At 36.8% G+C, this 22,381-nt stretch overlaps 1 protein-coding gene across 1 annotated transcript in view; it reads right to left on the reverse strand.

Moving 5' to 3' along the window:
• Positions 1-7,075: 7,075 nt before the first annotated feature.
• The window catches only part of LOC149573246 (diaminopimelate decarboxylase 1, chloroplastic-like), a 62,228-nt gene continuing 46,922 nt past the window's right edge, over positions 7,076-22,381 (reverse strand). Inside the window, exons 4-8 of the mRNA XM_089814449.1 lie at positions 8,789-8,950; positions 8,336-8,521; positions 7,977-8,099; positions 7,605-7,694; positions 7,076-7,523 (exon numbers count right to left, since the gene is read on the reverse strand). Of these exons, the coding sequence (XP_089670575.1) occupies positions 7,443-7,523; positions 7,605-7,694; positions 7,977-8,099; positions 8,336-8,521; positions 8,789-8,950 (642 nt within the window). The 3' untranslated portion in view covers positions 7,076-7,442. The remainder of the gene's footprint in view (positions 7,524-7,604; positions 7,695-7,976; positions 8,100-8,335; positions 8,522-8,788; positions 8,951-22,381) is intronic.

Below are 22,381 nucleotides of genomic sequence, written 5' to 3' on the forward strand. Positions count from 1 at the left end.
GGGGAGCAGGAGGCACCACTGAAGGGGCAGCAACAACACCAGTTGGGTCTGTCACCTGAGGCAAGCAAACATCCCCAACGGGGGGGGGGGGGGGGGGCTTCTCAATCGTGTAGTGATCGTCTGAAACCCCTTTCCACCAAGAGGGAGACTTCTTCGGTCTGGATTGAACTGAACAACAACAAGCAAGGTGTCCAATTTTGTGGCATTTTCGGCATTGAAAGGGGATGCCCTCGTAATCAAGCTCTTGAATCTAAGAGCCAAGAGAGGTAATCAATTGAATCTTTTCGAGGAGTCCTTTGGAGATGTCAATCTCCACAAGAATGCAAGCATACGTCAAATGAAAAACATTGGATGACGCTATATCAACCAGTAAGAATTCCCCAAGGGCCATCCCCACCGCCTCCAGGACAAAATCCAACCAAAGGTGAAGGGGAAGAAGGAAGATATGTGTAGTTGATCTTGTCGATTCAATTACTTTTACCATATCTAGTTGATTAGGGTGTTGCATGTAGGATTGGTTGTATTTTGATTGTATCTCACTGTTATCATTTGTTGATCATATTTGTTAAATCATAGAGGTATGTGTTTTGATATGATCGGGTTCCTTATAACATACTCCCAAAATGTATTAGTTCCTCTGCTAATTGAGTTGGTTGCTTCATTTCATTATTGTTGATGTGCAAAATTGCAAGCACCCCAAGTCATTTGTTAGTTTAAACAAAGACTTTTGATCTATGATTGTTCCAAAATTGATAGCTAGGAAAGAAGTGAGACATTTACTATTCTCGGAGGTATTTGAGCTTTGACTTTGATATGAATTGGTTGTGTGAATTAGAGACATCTAAAACAAGATATTTTTGAAGGCATGTGTAATGTCTCCTTTTTGGGACACAAAAATTTTAAGTAAATTTTATGAAATATTTAATTTTCCTTATGAGAGCTTAATGCAAATTAATAATAGGGCCAATTTAATATCAAAGGGGAGGCATTAATAAGAGAAAATGGAAAAAAGACAAGGAGATAGGGTAGGGCAAGCCTAAGAGTCATAAAATTGGAAATTAAAAGCAAAGGTGGTTTTATTTTGATAGGACTGGGATATTGATTTGGTTCAAGATGTCTCTTGGAGAATTTAAGTAAGCTTCAACTTCTATTTAGGATCTAAGGAAGCAACCCCTCAAGTTTTTCTTGGGTGGATTGGGCGTAACCCAAATTCATCATCTGTGGTGAATTCGCAAAGAAGTTCACAGTTGCTCTTTTACGTTCATTTCTGATTATCCAATATGGTTGTTATCATTGTGTTAATGATTGGATTGTTAATGTATTGTTGGTTTATAATGTAATAACAAATTCTAGAGTATTTGTTGGTGATATATGTTGTTGGTTATTATTGCATAAATTCTTTGTTATATTTGTAAAATTTTAGTTGAGAAAATTTGGAAAAGAATATCTAGGTAGGATATTACAACATATGGAAAAGAAAAAGAAAAATGAGAGTTGAACAAAGAGAAATTCGAGAGCATTGGATAGCAGACACATAAATATTCCCTAACATTTAAAAGACTTCAATGAAATAATAGAACGCCAAACAAAACAATATGATGTAAAGATTGAATGACAAATGCATACCTCTATATATTTGAGCCTTTTGTACCTCTGGTACTTTGAAACACAACCCTTTCTATTAAACAACCTGACAAAGACAACAGTCAGTATATTAAATGAACAGTTGAGACTTTATAAAAAATAGACAATGAGACAGTTAATGATAATTGAAGATCAAATTTTAACCTAAATCAAATGAATTGTGACATGCCTTTAATTGTGTGAGCATTCTCAGGTTTCTAGTGCTTTGAAACACTCTTTCCATGTATTTATAAGCAAAAGTCGAAAACGGAGATACATCCCTAGTTTTTTAGGGAAATAAAAAACATCCAAAAAAATAGATAAGCATTTTAGCAAATCAAAGAAAACATAACAATCTTAAAATAAGTCAATAAATCTCTTTGCCAAATGAATAGGTCAAAACAACGATCAAATGTGTGCGCGTATATACTATTGCATATCAAGAAAAATGTGTGTGTAATTTTTACAAAAACAACTCTAAAATAAACTTAAAAAATTTATCTATTTGAAAACATTATTTTATTTACATTTTCACAAGTTTTCAATTAATATGAAATATAAATTTTCATTTATTATTTTATAAATACTAGTATAATATTATTTTTATTTGTAAGCAAGACACTACAACACAATGGTAACTTGTGAACCTCTCATGTGGGAGGTCTTATGTTTGAATTCTCTTAATACATAAAAATAATCAATTACAAAATATAACAATAATTAATCTAGGCTTTAGTCATTTACCGAAGATATTTTATCATTTATTATTTTAAAAGATATTTTTTAATTTATTATATAAATTTTGGAAGATATTATTTTTATTTACCATTTGAAAATATTTTATTTTATTTATTATTTTTAATATTTCTAGTTACTACAGTTTTTTATTTTTTATAATTAAAATTTAGAAACATTATTATTGCTAATTAGAAATTTGATATTTTTACTTAATAAGAAAAATATTTTTATTTATTATTTTATAAATTTAAATGTTCTATTATTATTTATTTATTTTATGTTTTTCATGAATACTAAAATTATCTATATTTATTATATTTACAACTTTAATAGTTTTAAATTAATATACAAGATTAAAAAATTATTTATTATTTTAAAATTTGGGATATAATTTTATCTTATTTATAAGTTTTTAAAACTCTTAAAATAATACAAAAGGTTATTTTCCATTTATTAATATAAAAAGTATTTTTTTATGTATTATTAAAAATATTGAAGATATTACTTATATTTAGTCTTTTAAAATGTGAAAATATTATCATTTTATCTATATTTTTAATTAACACAATATATTATTATTATTATAATAGAAATTTAAGAATATTATTATTGCTAATTTGAAATTTTTTTTTTTAATTAATATAAAAGACGCTTTTTAGGCAAGAGCCTACAACACAATGGTAAATTGTGAGCCTCTTAATTGGGAGGTCTTGGGTTCGAATCTACTCGAAGTTAATAAATAATAATAACTAAGCACAACACATAATAATTCTAATGAATCTTGGCTTCGGCCTCTTACTGATATATATATATATATATATATATATATATATATATATATATATATATATATATATATATATATATATATATATATATATATATATATATATAAGACCATTTTTATTTATTATTTAGAAATTTAAATATATTATATTATTAGTTTATTATTTTAGAAAATAAAAACAACACCATTACTAATTGTTTACTATCTTCAATCTATATAATAGATATAACATCTTTAATAGAATCAACATTATTATTAAAATGATAATAATCATATTGTTGGGTAAAATTTCTAAACCAAAATAATTGGCAATATATATTATAATTAATATTATAGCTACAAATTTGGAATAGGATTCTTAGGGAAGTAGATGACATGTCTAGGCTAGCTATCATTAGAGCAATTGGAGAAAGTCTTCAATTATGACTTCACTGGGAGGACCAATAGTGAAGTAATCGGTTCCTTTATTGCTTGCATGGCAAGAGCTAATGTTAGTTATGGTAATATAGTTCGCCCTTGCAACAATCTCTTTGATGAAACCTAGTTAGAGGCGCTCAACCACATTGTCTCGAGTATAACTGTGGATCAAGAAATACCATACCCAAATGATTACATGGTACATCCCCCTTGAGCTTTCTCCATGTAAGAATCATTAGAAGACCGATCCTTCACTTGAGAGACCCAACTCAATTCAATGTTTACTGGCCTAAAATCAATGCAAGTATACAATTTCTATTGAGATGGAGAGGCATTATTCAAGCTAGGAACAATGACTAGTTTTGCAATTATCTACATGCCTTTGAGCATCATCCTTTGCCCACAATGGACTACAGCACTTTGGACGATTTGGAATTTTTGTTACCAAACCTAAACAAGTCAAGCAAGAGGAAGGGAGCTATGGTGCACCTACCAAGTCAATTGGGAATTGACATAGTAGAGGCAAAGGAATACATTATGGTACTCTCAAGAACCAATCCTCCTGAATTTCTTGACTCATTGTAATTACAGTAATTTTCAAGTTTTCCTAGTCCTTTCAAAGAGCTTTTAGGTCGAAATCAATAAGCTCTACAATTAAGCCACCTTGAATCTAGGTCCCTTTTGGTTTTGTTGTTTTTCTTGGATCCTCCTCTGGCTTTAAGTTGTATTTTGTCCCTTGCATTAGTGTCCTTGTTATAAGTAGTATTTGGTTAGTGGTCTCTGCAGTTTGTTTTTCCTTCATTATGTCTTAAAACTATGTTAGCATCTTCCGTTTAGGTTTTCCCTCCGAAGGCTTTGAATACAATGTCAATGGCGATCTCTATTCATAGATAATACAACATGAAAGGATCAATGTAAAGACATCATATAAATATATATAGAAAGGTATTTTAAAAATCAAGACCTAGTCGTTTCATGGTGTTTTCATGCTCTGTTTTCCAATAAAAAATTTGGGTTAAAGATTCATGCGTTGGTATTATGTTTTGTAATTAGAATTGTGCATATTTATTACAAAGGGATGAGCAACGCGAGACTACAATTCAGCATGAGCAACATGAGACTACTATTAATTTAAGTGTCACCCTTCTGATTAGAATCCAGGTAATAAAGGTCACGTATAAATTGAAATAGCCAAAGAACGGGTAGGCATCGAAAGCCAGAACACTAGCATACAGTCTTTACATCTTTGCAATATCTAGGACAAATTGAGATTGAGAAGAAGTGTAGAGTCATTACAATAGGATACTAAATGGTAGATATCAGCGCATTCAATCCTTCACCCAAGAAATAGACTCCAACCTTCAAATGAGCACTCATAGAAAAGGATGAACATCAACCCACCCAGTATCTAAGAAGTATATAAACAGACACGTAAGGAAAGAAATAAACATTAACTTTTTACCACCCAAATGTCAATAGATCGACTAACACAGAATGATGATTCAGAATCTTGACCTTGGATCTCAGACCAAAAATAATGACTCCCCTATTTCATTAGATTGTCAATGCTTAACACAAAAGAACAATTCAAACTTATACACCACTAACCTACTTCACATAAACATCGATAAGACCTAAGAATGAACTTGTAATGTAAAGACGGGGGATTGCAAAACTCAAACTTTGAGTTTAAATAGGAAACCAATTATATTCGCTGGATACTGATAACAGTATTAGTTCAAAATGCGAATCACACTTTTTTTCCAATGTTATCTTGACCAATACATTTTTGAATTCAAATCAATAACAGCAACCAATTAGATCATAAAACTCAAATTAATTATATAAAAAACAAGGGAGATAGATTTGCAAACTAGAAGGTCAATTTCTTATCTCTAATAAGATTTCCCCTATCAATCCAAACAAGAAGGCAGTGCTTCAAATCCTGCAATCCACTCACAAAGCACTAAACGGTTATTAATTTATAATGTCCTAATAAAACAAAGTTTAAAATAAGATGAAATTAAAGGTTTTATTAATAATATATTAGAACCCCAAACAAGGAAAACTCAAATGGAAATAAACAATAATAGCTGAAAGTAGGCCTAATAATTGAACAAATAGGCCTCTGCCCCACACAAGATCTTGATGAACAAGATGCTTAAAATCCAAATTTAAAGTAACTTCGCAACTGGGCAGGACAGGAGTTTCCTTTTTGTAGCCTGAGATCTTAAAGTTTACATTTGTCCAATAAAAATTTTGTTCTGGAATGCTCCTTCGACGTACCCTGCATTTGAAAACATCAATAATATTTTGAGGTTATTATCAATTGAAATCTCGATCTATATATATGTATCATTTTGGAAAGTTTCTATAAAGATCGTAGAAATAAATAATATTTGGTTTAGAAGCCAACTTCATCACGTTTACATTAAATAGTGGAATTATAAGTTGATTCTTATATATAAGGGGCATCACATTTCCGCAGCCCCTGATAGTATTTCGAATTGTTTCTAGATATAAAATGTATAGTAAAAAAATTCAACATAAGATTTTGGTATTGTTTCTGGGTATAAATGTGTAGTAAGAAAAAATTTACATCAAGATTTAAAATTACACTCCAGGATCCCTCATAGATATGGGAATTTTGGTAAATTGCAGCACTTGCTCCTTAAAAGAAAAGGAGGGCAAGGAAACAGAAAACAAGCCAGGGAAAGGCACACTAGTTTTTGGCTCATCCCTTTACCAAAGAAATACATAAGACACTATATAATAATGTGTCATCAAATATTCATTGTGCTCATTATTACTTTTGTTATCATCTATATTGCTGCAATCTGGTCAGCCGCAAGCACAAGCCTATTTGGGCAAGAATAATGTCTTTTTATATTAGAAAAATTTCGCTAAACCATGTTTCCATACACCAAGGAATATCAAATTCAATGGGCTAAAGATATTAAATAAAAGAATGACAGGATAAAATAACCGGTTATTAATTGTATCATCTTAACCTTTTCTCTTGAAATGATGTAAGAACCCAACTTTCTGTTTTATAAGATTGCCCAATATTTTATGTAGCTAGCTTGGCCAGACAACAATTTGCTCATAGAAGTCCAAAAAACAAGACATTAAAGCTAATATAAAGAGCATCAACTTCGCGTATTCTATCTAAAAATATTACACTGCAAATGTAAAATGTGCTGAAACTTAGCTGTGGCACATATATCATCGGTTATAAATTCAATCGTCTTAACCTTTTCTCTTGAAATAATGTTACAAATATTATTCAGGCTTTCCCAAAAAAAAAAAGTAGAAAAAGAACTCCATAACTTCATTACAAAGAAAGAAGCAGAAAGAAAAAAGTTGGGCGACTAGAATCATTTCTTATTCAAAACACAAAACTACACAACCCAGCTTATATTATCAACTTTGCAGCAGCTCTAGTTTGCATGAAGATTACCCAATATATTAGCTTGGCTAGACAACAATTTGCTCATAGAACACAAGACATTAAAGCTAATATAAACAGCATCAAGCTTTGTGTGTTTCATGTAAAAAAAATTATACTGCAAATGTAAAATATTCTGAATATTAGCTGTGGCAAAGTGTTGCAGACTTCTGAAAATGCAACTTGTAAAATAACTTGGGGAACAAGTTCGACATTAACATCCGTAAGGTCCTTAGATGGAAAGAAGTATAAGACCCACCAGCGAACCAGTACCGAACATTATATTGAAATCCTTCAATAAGCGAAAAAGGAATTAGGGAATCAATGAAAAACATGTACTAGTCCACTTAATGAAGAGTACAACTTCCCTGATTAGCTTCATGAAGAATACAGATTCTTTGAAACATAAACAACATCGAAGTTTTGTTTTCACAGGCCTTCAAAGTAACGCAGATGATCATCAATTGTTTCAGCATTCCGTATTTTTTTTACTGATCCATCATCTTCAACCTGCAAAAAGCATAAGAATCTCTTACTACAACTATTTGATACCATTCAATCAAATCTCATGCCCAATACAAAGTACTTTACCCAATATTCAGCTGGACGCATTTTCAAGTTGTAAGTCGACGCCATGCTCATGCAATAAGCACCCGCATCATGCACCACCAGTCCTGCTCCCTGAAATTGCAGGTGAAAGGCAGCATGATTTTGTTCTTACGAAAAACAATCATTGAATTCTCGCTCCCAATGCAACAAAACATCACCTATGAAGACTATCTCTAAGTCAAATGAAAGTTGTTATCTTGCAAGACTGCGATGTGAAAGGGCACTTCACTCTTGAACAATCAAGTGCCACTGCCCATGTATGCCTTCAAAATAATTATTAATATTTCAGACAATTGATGAACACCTAAACACCTTCGTATGTTTGAATGAGCGTTATTTTCTTCCATTACCAACCTTGGATGGTGTTGGCAGTGTTCTGTCCTTGCCTAAAAAGTCTGCAGACTCACAAACAGGTCCAACGATATCGAAAGTTGAAATTTCAGCATTTTGTGAAGGTGGAGAAATTAGCTCAATATGCTGTCACAGAGAAGCATACCAGTTACAGGTATATACCATCCTCAAAATCACACTGCTTCAAATTACAAAACATGAGGATGAAAGTGGTTACAAAAGATGATGCTACATTTAATATTTACAACTTTCACATCAGTCGACTGTCAAACTAGCTAAAGTGGAGACATATATTTCACTTCAACTATGTTTAAGAAGCCAAACTTTGATTATCAGCAAACTCATCCATGACTCGTACTAACTTGGTAAGCTCCATAAAGGCTGGGACGAATAAGCTCTGACATGCTACCATCAACCACAATGAAATTTTTGTTACCATTTGTTTTGACACCAATTACTCGATTCACAAGAGCACAGGAGTTTGCAACAAGAGATCTTCCAGGCTCAATTATGAGAGTAAGATTTCCAGATAACACTAGCTCTCTTACCTGTACAAAGAGCAAGTAGCATGAAAAGTTTTATTTGAAATATTTACATATATAATCTCTACATAACTGTAATAAAGCTATACATTAAAAGCTCGAAGACAGAAAGATTAAAAAGTTAAGAGAATTCAAATGAAGCGAAATTTAAAGTCTCTACATAACTGTAATAAAGCTATACATTAAAAAAACACAGACAGATAGGTTTAGAAGTTAAGAGAATACAACTGAAGCATAATTTAAAGCCAAAAATGGGAAGGTTTGGAAGCTCACTGTATCAATAAGATCCATAGGGGTAGGAAGAACTGCACCAGTATGATAATAATCAATTCCCAAACCTCCTCCAATATTTAGGTACTTAATCTCAAAACCTTGACTTCGTATTTCATCAATAAATTGAATCATTAAAATTGCGGCATCCCTAAATATGTCCACCTGGAAAATCAAATTAATATCAAGGACAAAATAATGTGAGCTACTCATCAAACAATCAGATTAGAAAGTAAATAAAAAACAGATTTATGCAGCTAAATAATTGATATTAAGGCATAAAATATGAAGACGAAAATTTCTTGCTATTTATAATGTTTTCAAAGCACTCCAAAAAGAACATACCAACATTGCCAGACCATCATCTAACAAGCCATTGCTTTAGACTTGGACTATACAAATGAGATAACCCATAAAAATTGGAGTGGCTATGATTGATTGGTCTCATTAATTTACAGAAAGTAAAGTTCCAGAAGTCAATATTGTTTTGCGTAAACATAAATGTTTCCACTTAGTTAAACTAAACTAGAATATTGTTTCAAAATTTTGAGACAGTTGCCAACAGAAAATATTGACATCTAATTTTTCAACATAAAAGACGCAATTGGTCCAATGCATCTAGTTTATACAATTATTCTGCTGCATTCAATTCAAGCATATATTCTTGTTGCCGGCACCTTCAATACTTTATATTCATACTAGTTGAATAGCATCACGCTAATTTGATTCTCACAACTTTCTTATGTATGCTAACACTAATATTTAGCACTGCATTTATTTTATCCTTCTAATCAAAAGGAAATTATTAATTTGATCTGGAGCAATTGCACTTAGGCAAGGAAAAATGCATCAGGTTCATAGTTGGATTTTTAACAAATGTTGGGAACAGAATCAATGATTAAAAGTTATTCTGTCTTTGATTTAAATACAACCAGAGTTCATATTTTCTTCCTCAGCCGATGCAGTGGCAGAAACTGGCATGTAATTCTGGAGTTATGTAGGAAAGAACTTTGGGATGCATCATACTAGACTCTAATGGGGCTGCTAGAAATAGCCAGAAGAAGGCAGGAGCGTTTCTCAGAAATTCCTAGGGTCAAACCATTATTATTTATAGAAACCAGATGTAAAGAATCAAACAGAAACCTTAAGCTTGTTAGGACTATAAATTGTTAAGTTGTCAAAATGCCTAAACCTAGGGTCATGCCTACCCCAATTTGGTCTGATCTCCGGGCATGTGTCCTGGCCAAACAACATCCTGGGCTTTCTGAGCATGGCTCACATATCAGGGGTTACCAACAGTAACCTGCTCAAATCATGGGTTTACCTAGACAAATCAGAATGGCCATTAACAATTACAAAAATGTTAGTTGGTTTAAACTTTAAAATGACTTTGTTAGAAGAAAGAGAGATTTTTATAAACCAACAAACACTCCATAATGAAAAACGGAAAAAATTAAACCTCAAAAGTGATGTACAAACACTATTATTCCAAAAATTAAAAAATCTAGCTCATTGCCAAGGTCATTAAATATAAAACAACAAATTGGGTAGGACTAAAGTGATCAAAGAAGTTGGTGATCCTAATTTACATATATACTGCTTGTATTTAACACTAAATGAACCAAGGTAATGCCACTATTGCAGGCACACTTATTTAAATTACACATTAGATTTGTTTACTAAGGCATGGTACATTCCTCAAGATAAGATAAATGTATTAATGTCAAGAGATATAGTAAAACTGGAATATTGACTAGGCATGGTAAAAGCTTCTTGGTTGACTTTGACATTCGAGAGTGCTAGGCAAGCAAGAGGTCGAATCTTGGAAGTTTCTTGCCAATTTATATGTTTTAAAGACTTGGCAAGCATAAAGGAATGCTGTGTATACAAGGAAGGAAAAAAAGGGAGATTGCAAACAAAAAGGGTAAGAAAGAGATGATGCTCAATCTCGTGCAAAGAGTCCCTTGCCAAAAGGGGAATTGAGCTCAAAGCTTGTTTCAAGGTTGAAGTGGAGAATCCTGACAAATACATAAAGAAGATGTTTTGGAACATGTAGAAGACACACTCTCTGGATGTCTTAACAACATAAGGCAGGAATAAAAGACAGTGAAACCACATTGAGGTTGAGGATGGGGGAGATGGATTCAAGATACAAGTAAACAATAGAGAACAAAACTTGTAGTGTATCACCATAAACATGGCAAGTGAAATTAGACAAATGTAGTGCTCGGCTTGGTAACAATCAAAGACCACTGACAAAGAGGCAACTAAATTGGTCCAAGCACTAGAAAAACACAAGGAGTTGTCTCCAACCAAGTTTGCAGATGATTAGCCACTGATTTTCAGTCACTAAAGACAATTTTTTTTAAATGTGGGCCATGTAAAGAGAACTTGAAATGATAGAAGTTGAAATGAACTGCCAAGTGCATAAGTCTGACTGTGTCACGTGCTACAAAAACCTCAGAAAACAGGAGACATCCAGTAGTGTGTAGGGCCTTCGATGAGGCATGCATTAAATGATCCCTTTTATTATAGCATTAGCTTATGAAATTATGGCAGTTGTAGCTGGATATAAGACACATTTATCCATAAATCAAGATACCACTGGGTCCGAATTTTTTGAACATCAATCCAAAACCACGTGCACAACTAAATGGTCCTTCATATATTGGATAATACATTAAAGAGTGCACTGGCCATATTCTCAAGTAGTTGTAACTACTTTTACTTAAGTACTTCTTTAATTTCTAGAAGCTTATTTCAATAAATTGGGTTGTTTTATGTCTTCTTTAGAACATATTTCTAAGCTACAACTTGTAATTGAAAAGTGCTGATCCTTTTGCATTACAGTCAACATGCTTGTCATCTCCACTCTCGTACCCCACAGTTCCCCCTGTCTAGACCAAAGAACACATGCCCAAAGAAAAAATGGTACAACGAAGATTGTAAGGCCTCTCATCAGACCCTACAGTCAGCTTTCATGTCCCAGCACCCTTCTTACACCTCCATCTCCTTGGCCATAAGAAATGCCTTTTCATTTTTCAGCACAGATACACCCTTCAGGCCTCCCTCTACTATTCCTCCTAGTTCTTTTTGCGAGCCCTTTCCCCAACACACCCAACTTCCCTCCAAGCTTGATCACTGTTTACTAATCTCCCATATCTCTGCACTCTATGGTATCTCCAGTCACCACCCTATCCAAATAACCCCCACTCATTGTCACCTTTTCACATACAACACCATCAGGGAGGTTGTCAGGACCATGAATTCTAGTAGGGCGGTGGATAAGGAGGATGTCCAAGCTGAGTTCTTCAATCACAGATTCACAGTTCGAGGATCCTGTTCAGCTGATCTCTTCAACCATGCTGTTTGCACGGGTTTTCCTCCTTAGTCACATCACACTATTCATTTGATCCACAAGGCCCTTGGACCTCAATAATTACAGGACCATCATGGTTGGGCACACCTTCTCCAAGTTGTATGCCACAGTTCTCAATATTCTTCCCTAGAGAGAATTGGATCGTCACACCCAAGCCGAGGGGCAAGCCAGATTCAAACCTAACAGACTATTGATCATATCTCAACTCTTTAGGGCATTACTGAAGAGGTGCACCATCACTCCTCGAAGGTGCTGGTTGTTGCTGGTGCTGGCCGTGGTGCTGGTGTGGATGCTGGCATTGATGGAGCCCTGTTTTCAAGCCCCCATTTGTGGGATAATTACATACTATGGCATGGCAACTACATGTGTTATCATAACCGGACTTTTTTTTCAATACATCCTATTTTCAGAACCAAGATTTCTCACAAATATCTTTCTATTATGGGAATATCACAAGCATTAGTGGAAGCAATTTCTTTAATACAGATTTGGCAAAGTTCACGCCTGCAATGTTAGCATTTTAAAAGGTTGTAATCAATTAGAAGTATCACCACAGAAGCATTTCCTGTGATATGGAATAACACGTATATATACAACTCAATAAGCAACCCATTCAAGAAAAACACTGTTGTGGTGAATGTTAAAGCATTTGAAGTTACAGTTCCTTCTAAAGGGGACTCTCCAGAGATCCTGTGAAGATGGTACTGAAATGATCTTCAAAGAAAAGGTTACTAGGAGATCATTTGAAAATAAGAAAATTTTGCTGGTCATGGAGAATGCAGAAATATTGTGTTGTAGGTAAGATCATTGTCAAATTCTTTACCAGAATGAGAAATCGGGAAATGATCAAAGTATTGTTAAGTATACTGATGAGAAAATATGCAGAAAACCTTGCGAATAAGTGAAAAATTAAGTGCAATACTATAATGTCCACTTTTTCTGGGACATTATAATTCTATGTGTTGGCTCGCTTCGCCTAGGTTTCACGGGCGGAAAGGTTCTTTACAGGGTTCAGTTTGAGGTTTGGCCTAGCCATTTCCAGTTTCAGACCCATCGGAGCACTTTTGGCAGGTTGTTCGAATACTTACTATTTTTAGTAAGTAAACAAAACACAGTATTTTCAGTACCTTAGTGTTGGTTTGGAAGCGTCTCGCCGAGAGCTTTCCAATGAGCTATTGCATGTGATTATCTAAGTTCATTTGGTCAGCTATTTTAATGCCTGATGATTATATAATTTCTTGACTAAGTGACTATTAAAGTCATTTAACTTGTCACTTTATTTTAAAAAGTTACTATGTTCACTTAAGTGACTAAAGGACAAAAAGGGTGCTTTATCCCACATTGCTTAGAAGAGCGTGCATCACATTGGGAAAACTGATAAAGGTACAACAAACTCCACATGGGAGGATATATATGAAGATTATAATATTGAAGACAAATATTAATCTAGGCGCTGGAAACAACTGTTGGTTAATTCTTCTAGGATGCAAACCCTTGGAGAAGCATTTGAAGATTGGACGCAAACCTAGCCTTCTTACAGGTTTAATATGCATTGCCAATCTGACTGTCATTTTGAGAAGAACCTCCTTATAGCAATATCGTGAGAATGCTCGAAATAACAGAATACAAAGTGATAGCAGAACTCAGAATAAATCTACTGATCGCAGGCCACTTCGAGGGGGTAACCTCCTTTGAGCAAGCTCAATACAATAAATTCGTCCGTGCCCATCAAGGGCCTCAACCTATTCTTATATACTGGGTACGATCTAGAAAAGTAATACTACCTATGCATGTGGGATAATAAAATAAACTCACGGGACGACTTACAAAGCATATGCGTCCAACAACTCTACTCTAACAAAATAAACAGAAGGAACACACAGGTTCCTAACATCCCCTCTCCCTTAGAAAAAAGCTTTGTCCTCAAAACTTAAGGTGTGGAAATTGTTGTTGAATCTGAAGAAGGGGTTCCCAGGTAGCATCCTCTGGTTGCATGCCATGCCACTGAATCAAGACCTCAGAGATGGAGCGAGAGCGAAGCTGGCGAGTGCGCTGGTCAATGATTGCCACCGGCTCCAGGATAATGGATCCTTCCGTATCCATTTCAGGGAGAGTAGTTTGTGCTCTGACAGTGGTACCCAGAACTTTCTTTAGACAAGAAACATGAAAGACTGGATGAATGCGAGAAGAAGGAGGAAGTTCCAGTTTATAAGCAACTGAACCAATCTTCTGCAGAACCTGATAAGGCCCATAAAATTTTGGGGCCAGCTTATGACGCCCTTTCAGCTTTAGGGAGGATTGTTTGTATGGCTGTAGACGAAGAAAAACCATATCCCCAACTTGAAATGAGCGCTCAGAACGGTGTTGATCTGCTTGTTGTTTCATCCGATTACGGGCCATGTGAAGATTATCCTGTAAGGTACGAAGAATCTGATCCCTGCTGCGAAGAACTATGTCAACTGCCTGGACTGGTGAGCTGTTGGGAGTGTAGGGAAGGAGCACTGGAGGTGCCTGACCATAGACTGCTTCATATGGAGTCATTTTAGAGGCAGTGTGGTAAGAGGTATTGTACCACCATTCAGCTAAAGGGAGCCACTTGGCCCACTGATGTTGTTGTTCGGAAGTGAAGCAACGAAGATAAGTTTCCAAGCATTTATTGACAATTTCCGTTTGACCATCAGTTTGTGGGTGATAGCCCGAACTCATCTTCAGTTTGGTGCCAGTTTTCTGAAACAGTTCAGTCCAAAAATGACTGGTAAAAGTTTCATCACGATCAGAGACAATGGAAGAAGGGAGTCCATGAAGACGAAATATCTGGTCCATGAAGATTTGTGCAACAGAGGAGGCAGTATAGGGGTGGCTGAGGGCACAAAAATGACTATATTTCGAGAGACGATCAACCACAACCAAGATCACTGTCTTGCCACCGGATTTAGGAAGCCCTTCAATGAAATCCATAGAAATATCAGTCCAAATCCGAGTAGGGATGGGCAATGGTTCGAGCAAGCCAGGAAGGAGGGTCGTTTCACCCTTGTGGCGTTGGCAAGTATCACATTCAGCCACCATCTGTTGAATCGTCTGTTTCATTCCTTTCCAAAAGAAGTTTCTCCTTGCGCGCTCATAAGTTTTGAGGAAGCCTGAGTGCCCTGCTGAAGGAGAAGCATGGAGTTCATAAAAAATAGCCTGATGTAGAGCTGGGTTCTGAGGAAGCACTAGCCGACCCTTGTATCGAAGAGAAGCACCATCCCAAGAGTAATGTGGTATAGCAGAAGGATTATTGGCTAGCTGGTGAATGATTTGAGATAAAGAAGAGTCACTGTCATAGCCCTGCTGAACAGACGCTAACCAATTGGGAATGGGCTTAGAAATAGCGGAAAGGGAAGCTTGATTATCAAATGTGCGAGAAAGAGCATCTGCCACAATATTCTCCTTACCCTTCTTGTAGGTGATCTCATAATCATACCCCATGAGTTTGCTGACCCATTTCTGTTGTGTAGGAGAGGATACCCGTTGTTCCAGGAAGTATTTCAGACTTTGGTGATCGGTTCTGATGCAAAAATGACTCCCTAAGAGGTATGGCCGCCACTTCTGTACAGCATGCAAAATAGCCATCATTTCTTTTTCATAAGTAGAGAGGGCTAGATTCTTACCAGAGAGGGCTTTGCTAGTGAACGCAATAGGATGGTCATCTTGCAGGAGAGCAGCACCCAATCCATTGCCGCAAGCATCACTCTCAATAGTGAAGGGTTTGGAAAAATCTGGCATCGCGAGAACAGGTGTACTGCACATAGCCTGTTTCAGTTGTTCAAATGCAGTCTCAGCAACAGGGGTCCAGGAGAAGGCATCCTTTTTTAACAGAGCTGTCAATGGTGCTGCAATTTTCCCGTAATCTTTGACAAACTTGCGGTAGTAGCCAGTCAACCCCAAAAAACCCCGAAGGCTCTTGAGAGTTTTAGGATGCGGCCAAGTTTTCATGGCATCTATTTTTGTAGGATCCACCCGCACTCCATGGTGTGCAACAATATGCCCGAGATACTCCACTTCCTCCTGGCCAAACACACATTTAGATAGTTTTGCACAGAGTTGATGATCAGAGAGAAGTTGCAAGACAAGCTCCAGATGATGGAGATGCTCAGCCCAAGTTTTGCTATATATGAGGATATCATCAAAGAAGACTAGAATGAATTTCCGGAGGTATGGTCGAAATATGTTATTCATCACTGCCTGAAATGTTGAAGGAGCATTCGTGAGGCCAAAGGGCATGACTAAAAATTCATAGTGACCATCATGTGTGCGGAAGGCAGTTTTAGGTATATCCTCCTCATTAACCCGAATTTGATGATACCCAGAACGAAGATCTAACTTGGAGAAAAAATGAGCCCCATGAAGTTCATCAAGAAGTTCATCAACAACTGGAATGGGAAACTTGTCCTTTATAGTGAGATGATTAAGTGCTCGGAAATCAATGCAGAGTCGCCATGACCCATCTTTTTTGCGAACAAGTAGAACTGGAGAAGAAAAGGAACTGGTACTAGGGCGAATAATACCTTGCTTCAGTAAGTCACGGACAAGTATCTCGATTTCGGTCTTCTGATGAAATGGGTAGCGGTAGGGCCTGATGTTGGGCGGAACACTGCCAGGAAGGAGCTGAATACGGTGGTCCTCTGGACGAGAAGGAGGTAATCCCACAGGTTCAGCAAATATACCAGAATACTTGTCCAAAATGTGTTGGAGATCGGCAGGAGTGCTAGAGACTGCTGATGGCTGCATCTGAATGGAATGGAGCTGAGCGATGACACCATGTGAATTCTTCTTAAGAAGTTTTTCCATACGGTGTGAACTGATGATGCTGAGAGACCCTGGTTGTAAGCCTTTCAAAGTGTGTTGGTGCCCCTCGGCTGAAAACTGCATCCAAAGTTCAGCAAAATCCCAGAGAATGGGGCCAAGAGTGCGTAACCATTGGGCACCCAAAACCACATCACAGCCACCTAAGGGTAAGGCAAACATGTCAGAGCGCATGTTATAATCTCCAATAGAGAGACGTACATTGCGACATTTCCCTTTACAAGGTAAAGTGCCCCCATTGGCAATCATGACTTCAAAGCTAGAGCAGGGATGGATAAAGCAATCAGCCTGTTTGGCTATTCGTGGATCAATGAAGTTATGAGTGCTACCAGAATCAATGAGTATAGTAAGAGGGATCTTCTTGAAGAAACCCTGGACCCGCATGGTTTGTGGAGTAGTGACTCCTGCCAAAGCATGGACAGATATCTCTGGTGGAGCTTCTGGGGAAGGAGGTTCAGGCTGGTGAGGCTCAACCTCAGCATCCACTGTTTCCTGAGCATCTACATATTCTTCCAGTTCCGGTGGAGAATCCACATCCAAGAGATAGAGCTTTTGCTGAACACATCTATGGCCCCGAGACCATTTCTCATCACAATTATAACAAAGCCCTTTGTCTCGCCTAACTCGCATCTCTGTTTCAGACAAGTGCTTGATCGGAGTAGTTCTGGGAGCTGGTATGACTGGAGGGTTGTGAGAACCTGTATTTCTGAATGGAACAAAATTAGATCTGGAGCGTTGTAGAGCACTAATCTTGTCTTCCGCTAACTTAGCCAACCCAAGGGCTTCCATCATTGTAGTAGGTCGAAACATTTTGACTTCTGAGCGAAGTGCATCCTTCAGACCACTGACAAAACAACTACGGAAGAATTCATCAGACAAGCCCTCTGTGTGATTAGCTAATTTTTCAAACTCTGTCTGGTATTCTCTTACAGTGCCTGTTTGACGCAGTTTAGTGAGTGCTCCTGTGAAATCATCAAAGGAACTAGGGCCAAAGCGCTCCAAAATGAGGGTGCACAATTCGCTCCACGTTGGGCCTACATTAGCCTTGATGTACCAACGGAACCATTGAAGAGCTTCATGTTCCAAATGAAAAGATGCAAGGGAGACTTTGTGGTTATCCAAAGTATTATGCAAGCTGAAATACTGCTCTGCCCTATAGATCCATCCAGTCGGATCAGAACCATCGAAGCGTGGAAAATCAAGCTTTGGTCCACGGAAATTGCCAGAAGAGGACCCAGTATCTCCTGAATGGTTTCGGCTCATGGCTGACTGCTGAAAGTTAAGACCCAGAATTTTGTCATCCAGATCTTGAAGTCTGGTTTTGAGGGATGCAATTTCCTCTTCCATGATTTTTGCTCCTGTACGCGTAACAACCATAAAACAAGGTTTTTTTTTTTTTTTTTTTTTTTTTTTTTTTGAAATGGGTAGAAGATGAGAAACAAAAACTTTTTTAGTTACGGCAAACTTGGATTTGGGTAAAACTCATATAGGAAATGGGTGTTCGACGGGTGGTGGGAGACTATCTGGGGACAAGGGAAAAAGAAAAATGAGGGTTTCAAGGGTAGGGAGGCGAAATGAGGCGAACAGTCCAAGAGGGATAAGGGAGCAAAATGAGGAATTGAATCTTGTGGCTCAGTTTGGTGGCGATTGGATGAGAGGTGAAAAAGATAGGGCAAACCCTAAAATTAGATAAATGAGGGATTTAGGGCTTTGATATGTAAAATTTGGGGTTGGGTCGCCAAGGAAGGAAGTATGCGAAATGATATTGCAGACGTTCTGCGGAAGTATGAGCAGAAACAGAAAGCAAACAAGGAAGCTACGACTAAAAAACAGAATTTTTTTTTTTTTTTTTTTTTTTTTTTTTTTTTTTTTTTTTTCTGAACAGTCGACTTAGAAAAATTCACTCACAGACAGAACAACTGAAAAGAGTTATTGCAATAACAAGAGATATTAGAAGTGAGAGGAACCTGAAGGCCACGACAGAAAAAAAATTTGATGTAATTTCCACCCAGCGAGCCCAAGAGAGTGCTCTGATACCAGATGAGAAGAACCTCCTTATAGCAATATCGTGAGAATGCTCGAAATAACAGAATACAAAGTGATAGCAGAACTCAGAATAAATCTACTGATCGCAGGCCACTTCGAGGGGGTAACCTCCTTTGAGCAAGCTCAATACAATAAATTCGTCCGTGCCCATCAAGGGCCTCAACCTATTCTTATATACTGGGTACGATCTAGAAAAGTAATACTACCTATGCATGTGGGATAATAAAATAAACTCACGGGACGACTTACAAAGCATATGCGTCCAACAACTCTACTCTAACAAAATAAACAGAAGGAACACACAGGTTCCTAACACATTTCTGTTTATAAGATTGGATTGTTGGGATTGTTACATGTTATTGTATTGCTGTTGTATAATACAGTAACATTACTTGGCAACTATTTGTGTTAATTTCTGGTTTATGTATGTATTTCTGAATATTGGAAGAAATAAACGAACTTTTATGAATTTTCTTGTATTCAAATCTGCTGGTTAAAAATCTATTAAAGTTCTGGAAATTGTATCAAGTATTGGTAATCTGTTTGTTTTTGAAAACTGCACATTTATGTCAAGGGTTATTGGTAAAATATCCGATAAGGGATATTAAAGTGGTATCAGAGCCAAAGGTCTTGCTAGACTGTGAGGTTCAATAACAATGGTATTTATATCAACCTAGTTAGATTTCTGGAAAAGGGCCTCATTAAATTTCTTTTCGGAAGAAATTAAGTTTTAGCTTCTGAAAATATTACTTCAGGTTTTACTACACTTCTGTTGTACGTGTTGGATTATTTATGGTATGAAGAATACATGATATCCACGACTGGTGTCTTTTAATGTACAAAACTTGTTACCATCCTTAATGTACTCGTTTTCATAATTGGGTTCCATAGCTACGTTTTTATCCGGTGGTAGCACAGTGGTTTTCAGAATTAGTTCCAGAACGCAGGAAAGAAGGTTGCGCAGGTGGATTTATGTAATAGAAGGGTATGGGGATTGCACAGCAGTCCGAGTAACTTCAGATTTTAGTCCACGCGTAAGTGACCATATACAGCAGTAACAGGTCAGGTTAATAATCAGGAATACCTCATAGAGGAAAACGCATCTGTAAGGGTAGTTGCACGTTTGGAGGTGGCACATAATAACAGCGCGACTTTGTGTGAATGCGTCATCACCTTCAGACCGGTTTTATTTCAATACTCCAACTGCAGGAATAACAAAGAAAGATTTGAATAGGTTATGGCAGTCGGGTCCTGTATTCTTCAGATTTGCGGACGACATTAAGACCAGAATGTGGACGTGGGAGTGTATTCTAGGTCAAATCAGCCTTCCAATTGATATTCGCTCTAGTAATGGAATCTTGCGGGGGTTATTTAAGAGTGTAGCGGCAGAAAGGGAATTGGTGAGTTCACGGGATTTGTAGTGGGCTGCGGCAGGGATTATTATCACATCCATGGGCTAAACTTGTGCATTCTTCATCGAATGTGAGCTAGGAGAGGATACAAAGACAGTCGGCATTTTACATATCACAAGGAAACTCAGGTAGGTCTTCCATTTTGCGGGCTTGATATATTCGGAACGAACAGTGGAATTACCTCATGTGACTCCAAGGTACCACTGCAAATTGAATTCGCACAGCACTAGAAGAGATTTAAGGCAGTGTGTAAGCCATTACAAGCTACCGTGGCTATCTCAGGAGGTGAGGCTTCAAAGTGGGTAGATACTGTCACATCGGGCAGTGAGGTGAAGGTTGGGTGTGCCATTGTGGGCAGAGAATAATACAGCGAAGAAGAGAACACCATTTTGGAATTATCAAGACCAAACTCGACATACAAACATTCCAAGTACTCTCAAGCTAGTCGGTCACAATTTCAGTACTCTACTGTAGAGTATCAGTCAAGATACTGCCTTTGAAAAATATCATTGTATTGAGTTATGGGATTTTTGTCATGACATTGGAGAGAGGTTGTCTTTTGTATTATATGAGTTTATGGGGTGACTCAGTAAAGACACCTTGTATTGCATCTGGTACGATCTATAATGAGCTTTTGGTTTGGAAAGTCATTTCCCAACAAACTGGTGCCGGTGAAATAAGTTTAGAGGTGCCACCTTGCACTGATACTCATACTGAGTGCACAAATAAAATATGGCATAGTCAACATAGTTTTGTTTTATTGAAAAGACTCACTAGGCATGAGGGGTCAATTTTTCGAATTGCATGGTCACAGAATGGATCAACACTTATCTCTGCCTCTGATGATCACAATGCCCGTGTTTGGATATGCAACTTCAATGGGACAGATATTCATGATGCATGGTCAATATCTTAACCTTCCTGACCAATAATTTTTGGTCAGAGTGCTTGTATTTGGGACTGCTACATTTCCGATGTACTAATTGTTACAGTCAGTGAGGATTGCACATGTCGCATTTGGCAACCAAATGGAGAACATGTTGTAACTATCAGGGGACATATTGGAAGAGGTATTTGGCGATGTGGATATGACCCAGGAACTTCTATACTCATTACAGCTGGATCAGATTCTTTAATAAGATGCAATGTCTGAAAAAGAAGACTATGAATCAAATGTTACATACAACTGTAAAGGATAATTATGTCAATGACAATACAGAGGTCTTCAATATTTGTTTGCTAGGAGATGAAACAAAGGAATATTTCAGTGAATAAGATATTTCAGAGCCAGCTCAAAGACTCAGCCTTAAAGGAAATTTTGGAGCACGGACTTGATCCCATTGGGCAGAACTTGTAGAGAATAGATTGTTCTGAATGTATATCTTTTGAAGGATTAGAGATTGTATGTTAATTGTTTAATGAAATATCCCAGTCACAGTTCAGAATACAGTGGTGACAATTAATGTTCAGTTTGAACTCCTTTTGATGGATTTTGAAATATTGGTGGTTAAATCAGTGAAAACTATTACAGTGGTGTGATTTCACAGCATTCATAGCAGGTAGAACTTGAAACAGGATTGAGTCCATCTCAGGCACATGAAAAGCTACACAGAAGAAGTGGGACGAGACTTCCAACTCGATATTAAAACCTAAGTACGGAGATTGTACAATGATTATAAAAAAATTCTGTCAAAGCTTTAAAAAGAATTGACTTTCATGGTCTATGTGGACTGTCAGCTAGAACTGCAAAACAAGACGGATATGATGAGAAACAAATATTATGAATTGGCTTGAGATCTCCTTGCAGAGGACAGTTACAGAGATTTGCATAGGGAAGATATCACTCATCCTGATAATAGCACTAATAATGACACAAGTACACTAACATGTAATTGGGAAACAGAAGTATCTTAT

The sequence above is a fragment of the Cupressus sempervirens genome, chromosome 2, assembly GCF_028749045.1.
Source record: "Cupressus sempervirens isolate cs-2001-9-10 chromosome 2, ASM2874904v1, whole genome shotgun sequence".
Lineage (NCBI taxonomy): Eukaryota > Viridiplantae > Streptophyta > Pinopsida > Cupressales > Cupressaceae > Cupressus > Cupressus sempervirens.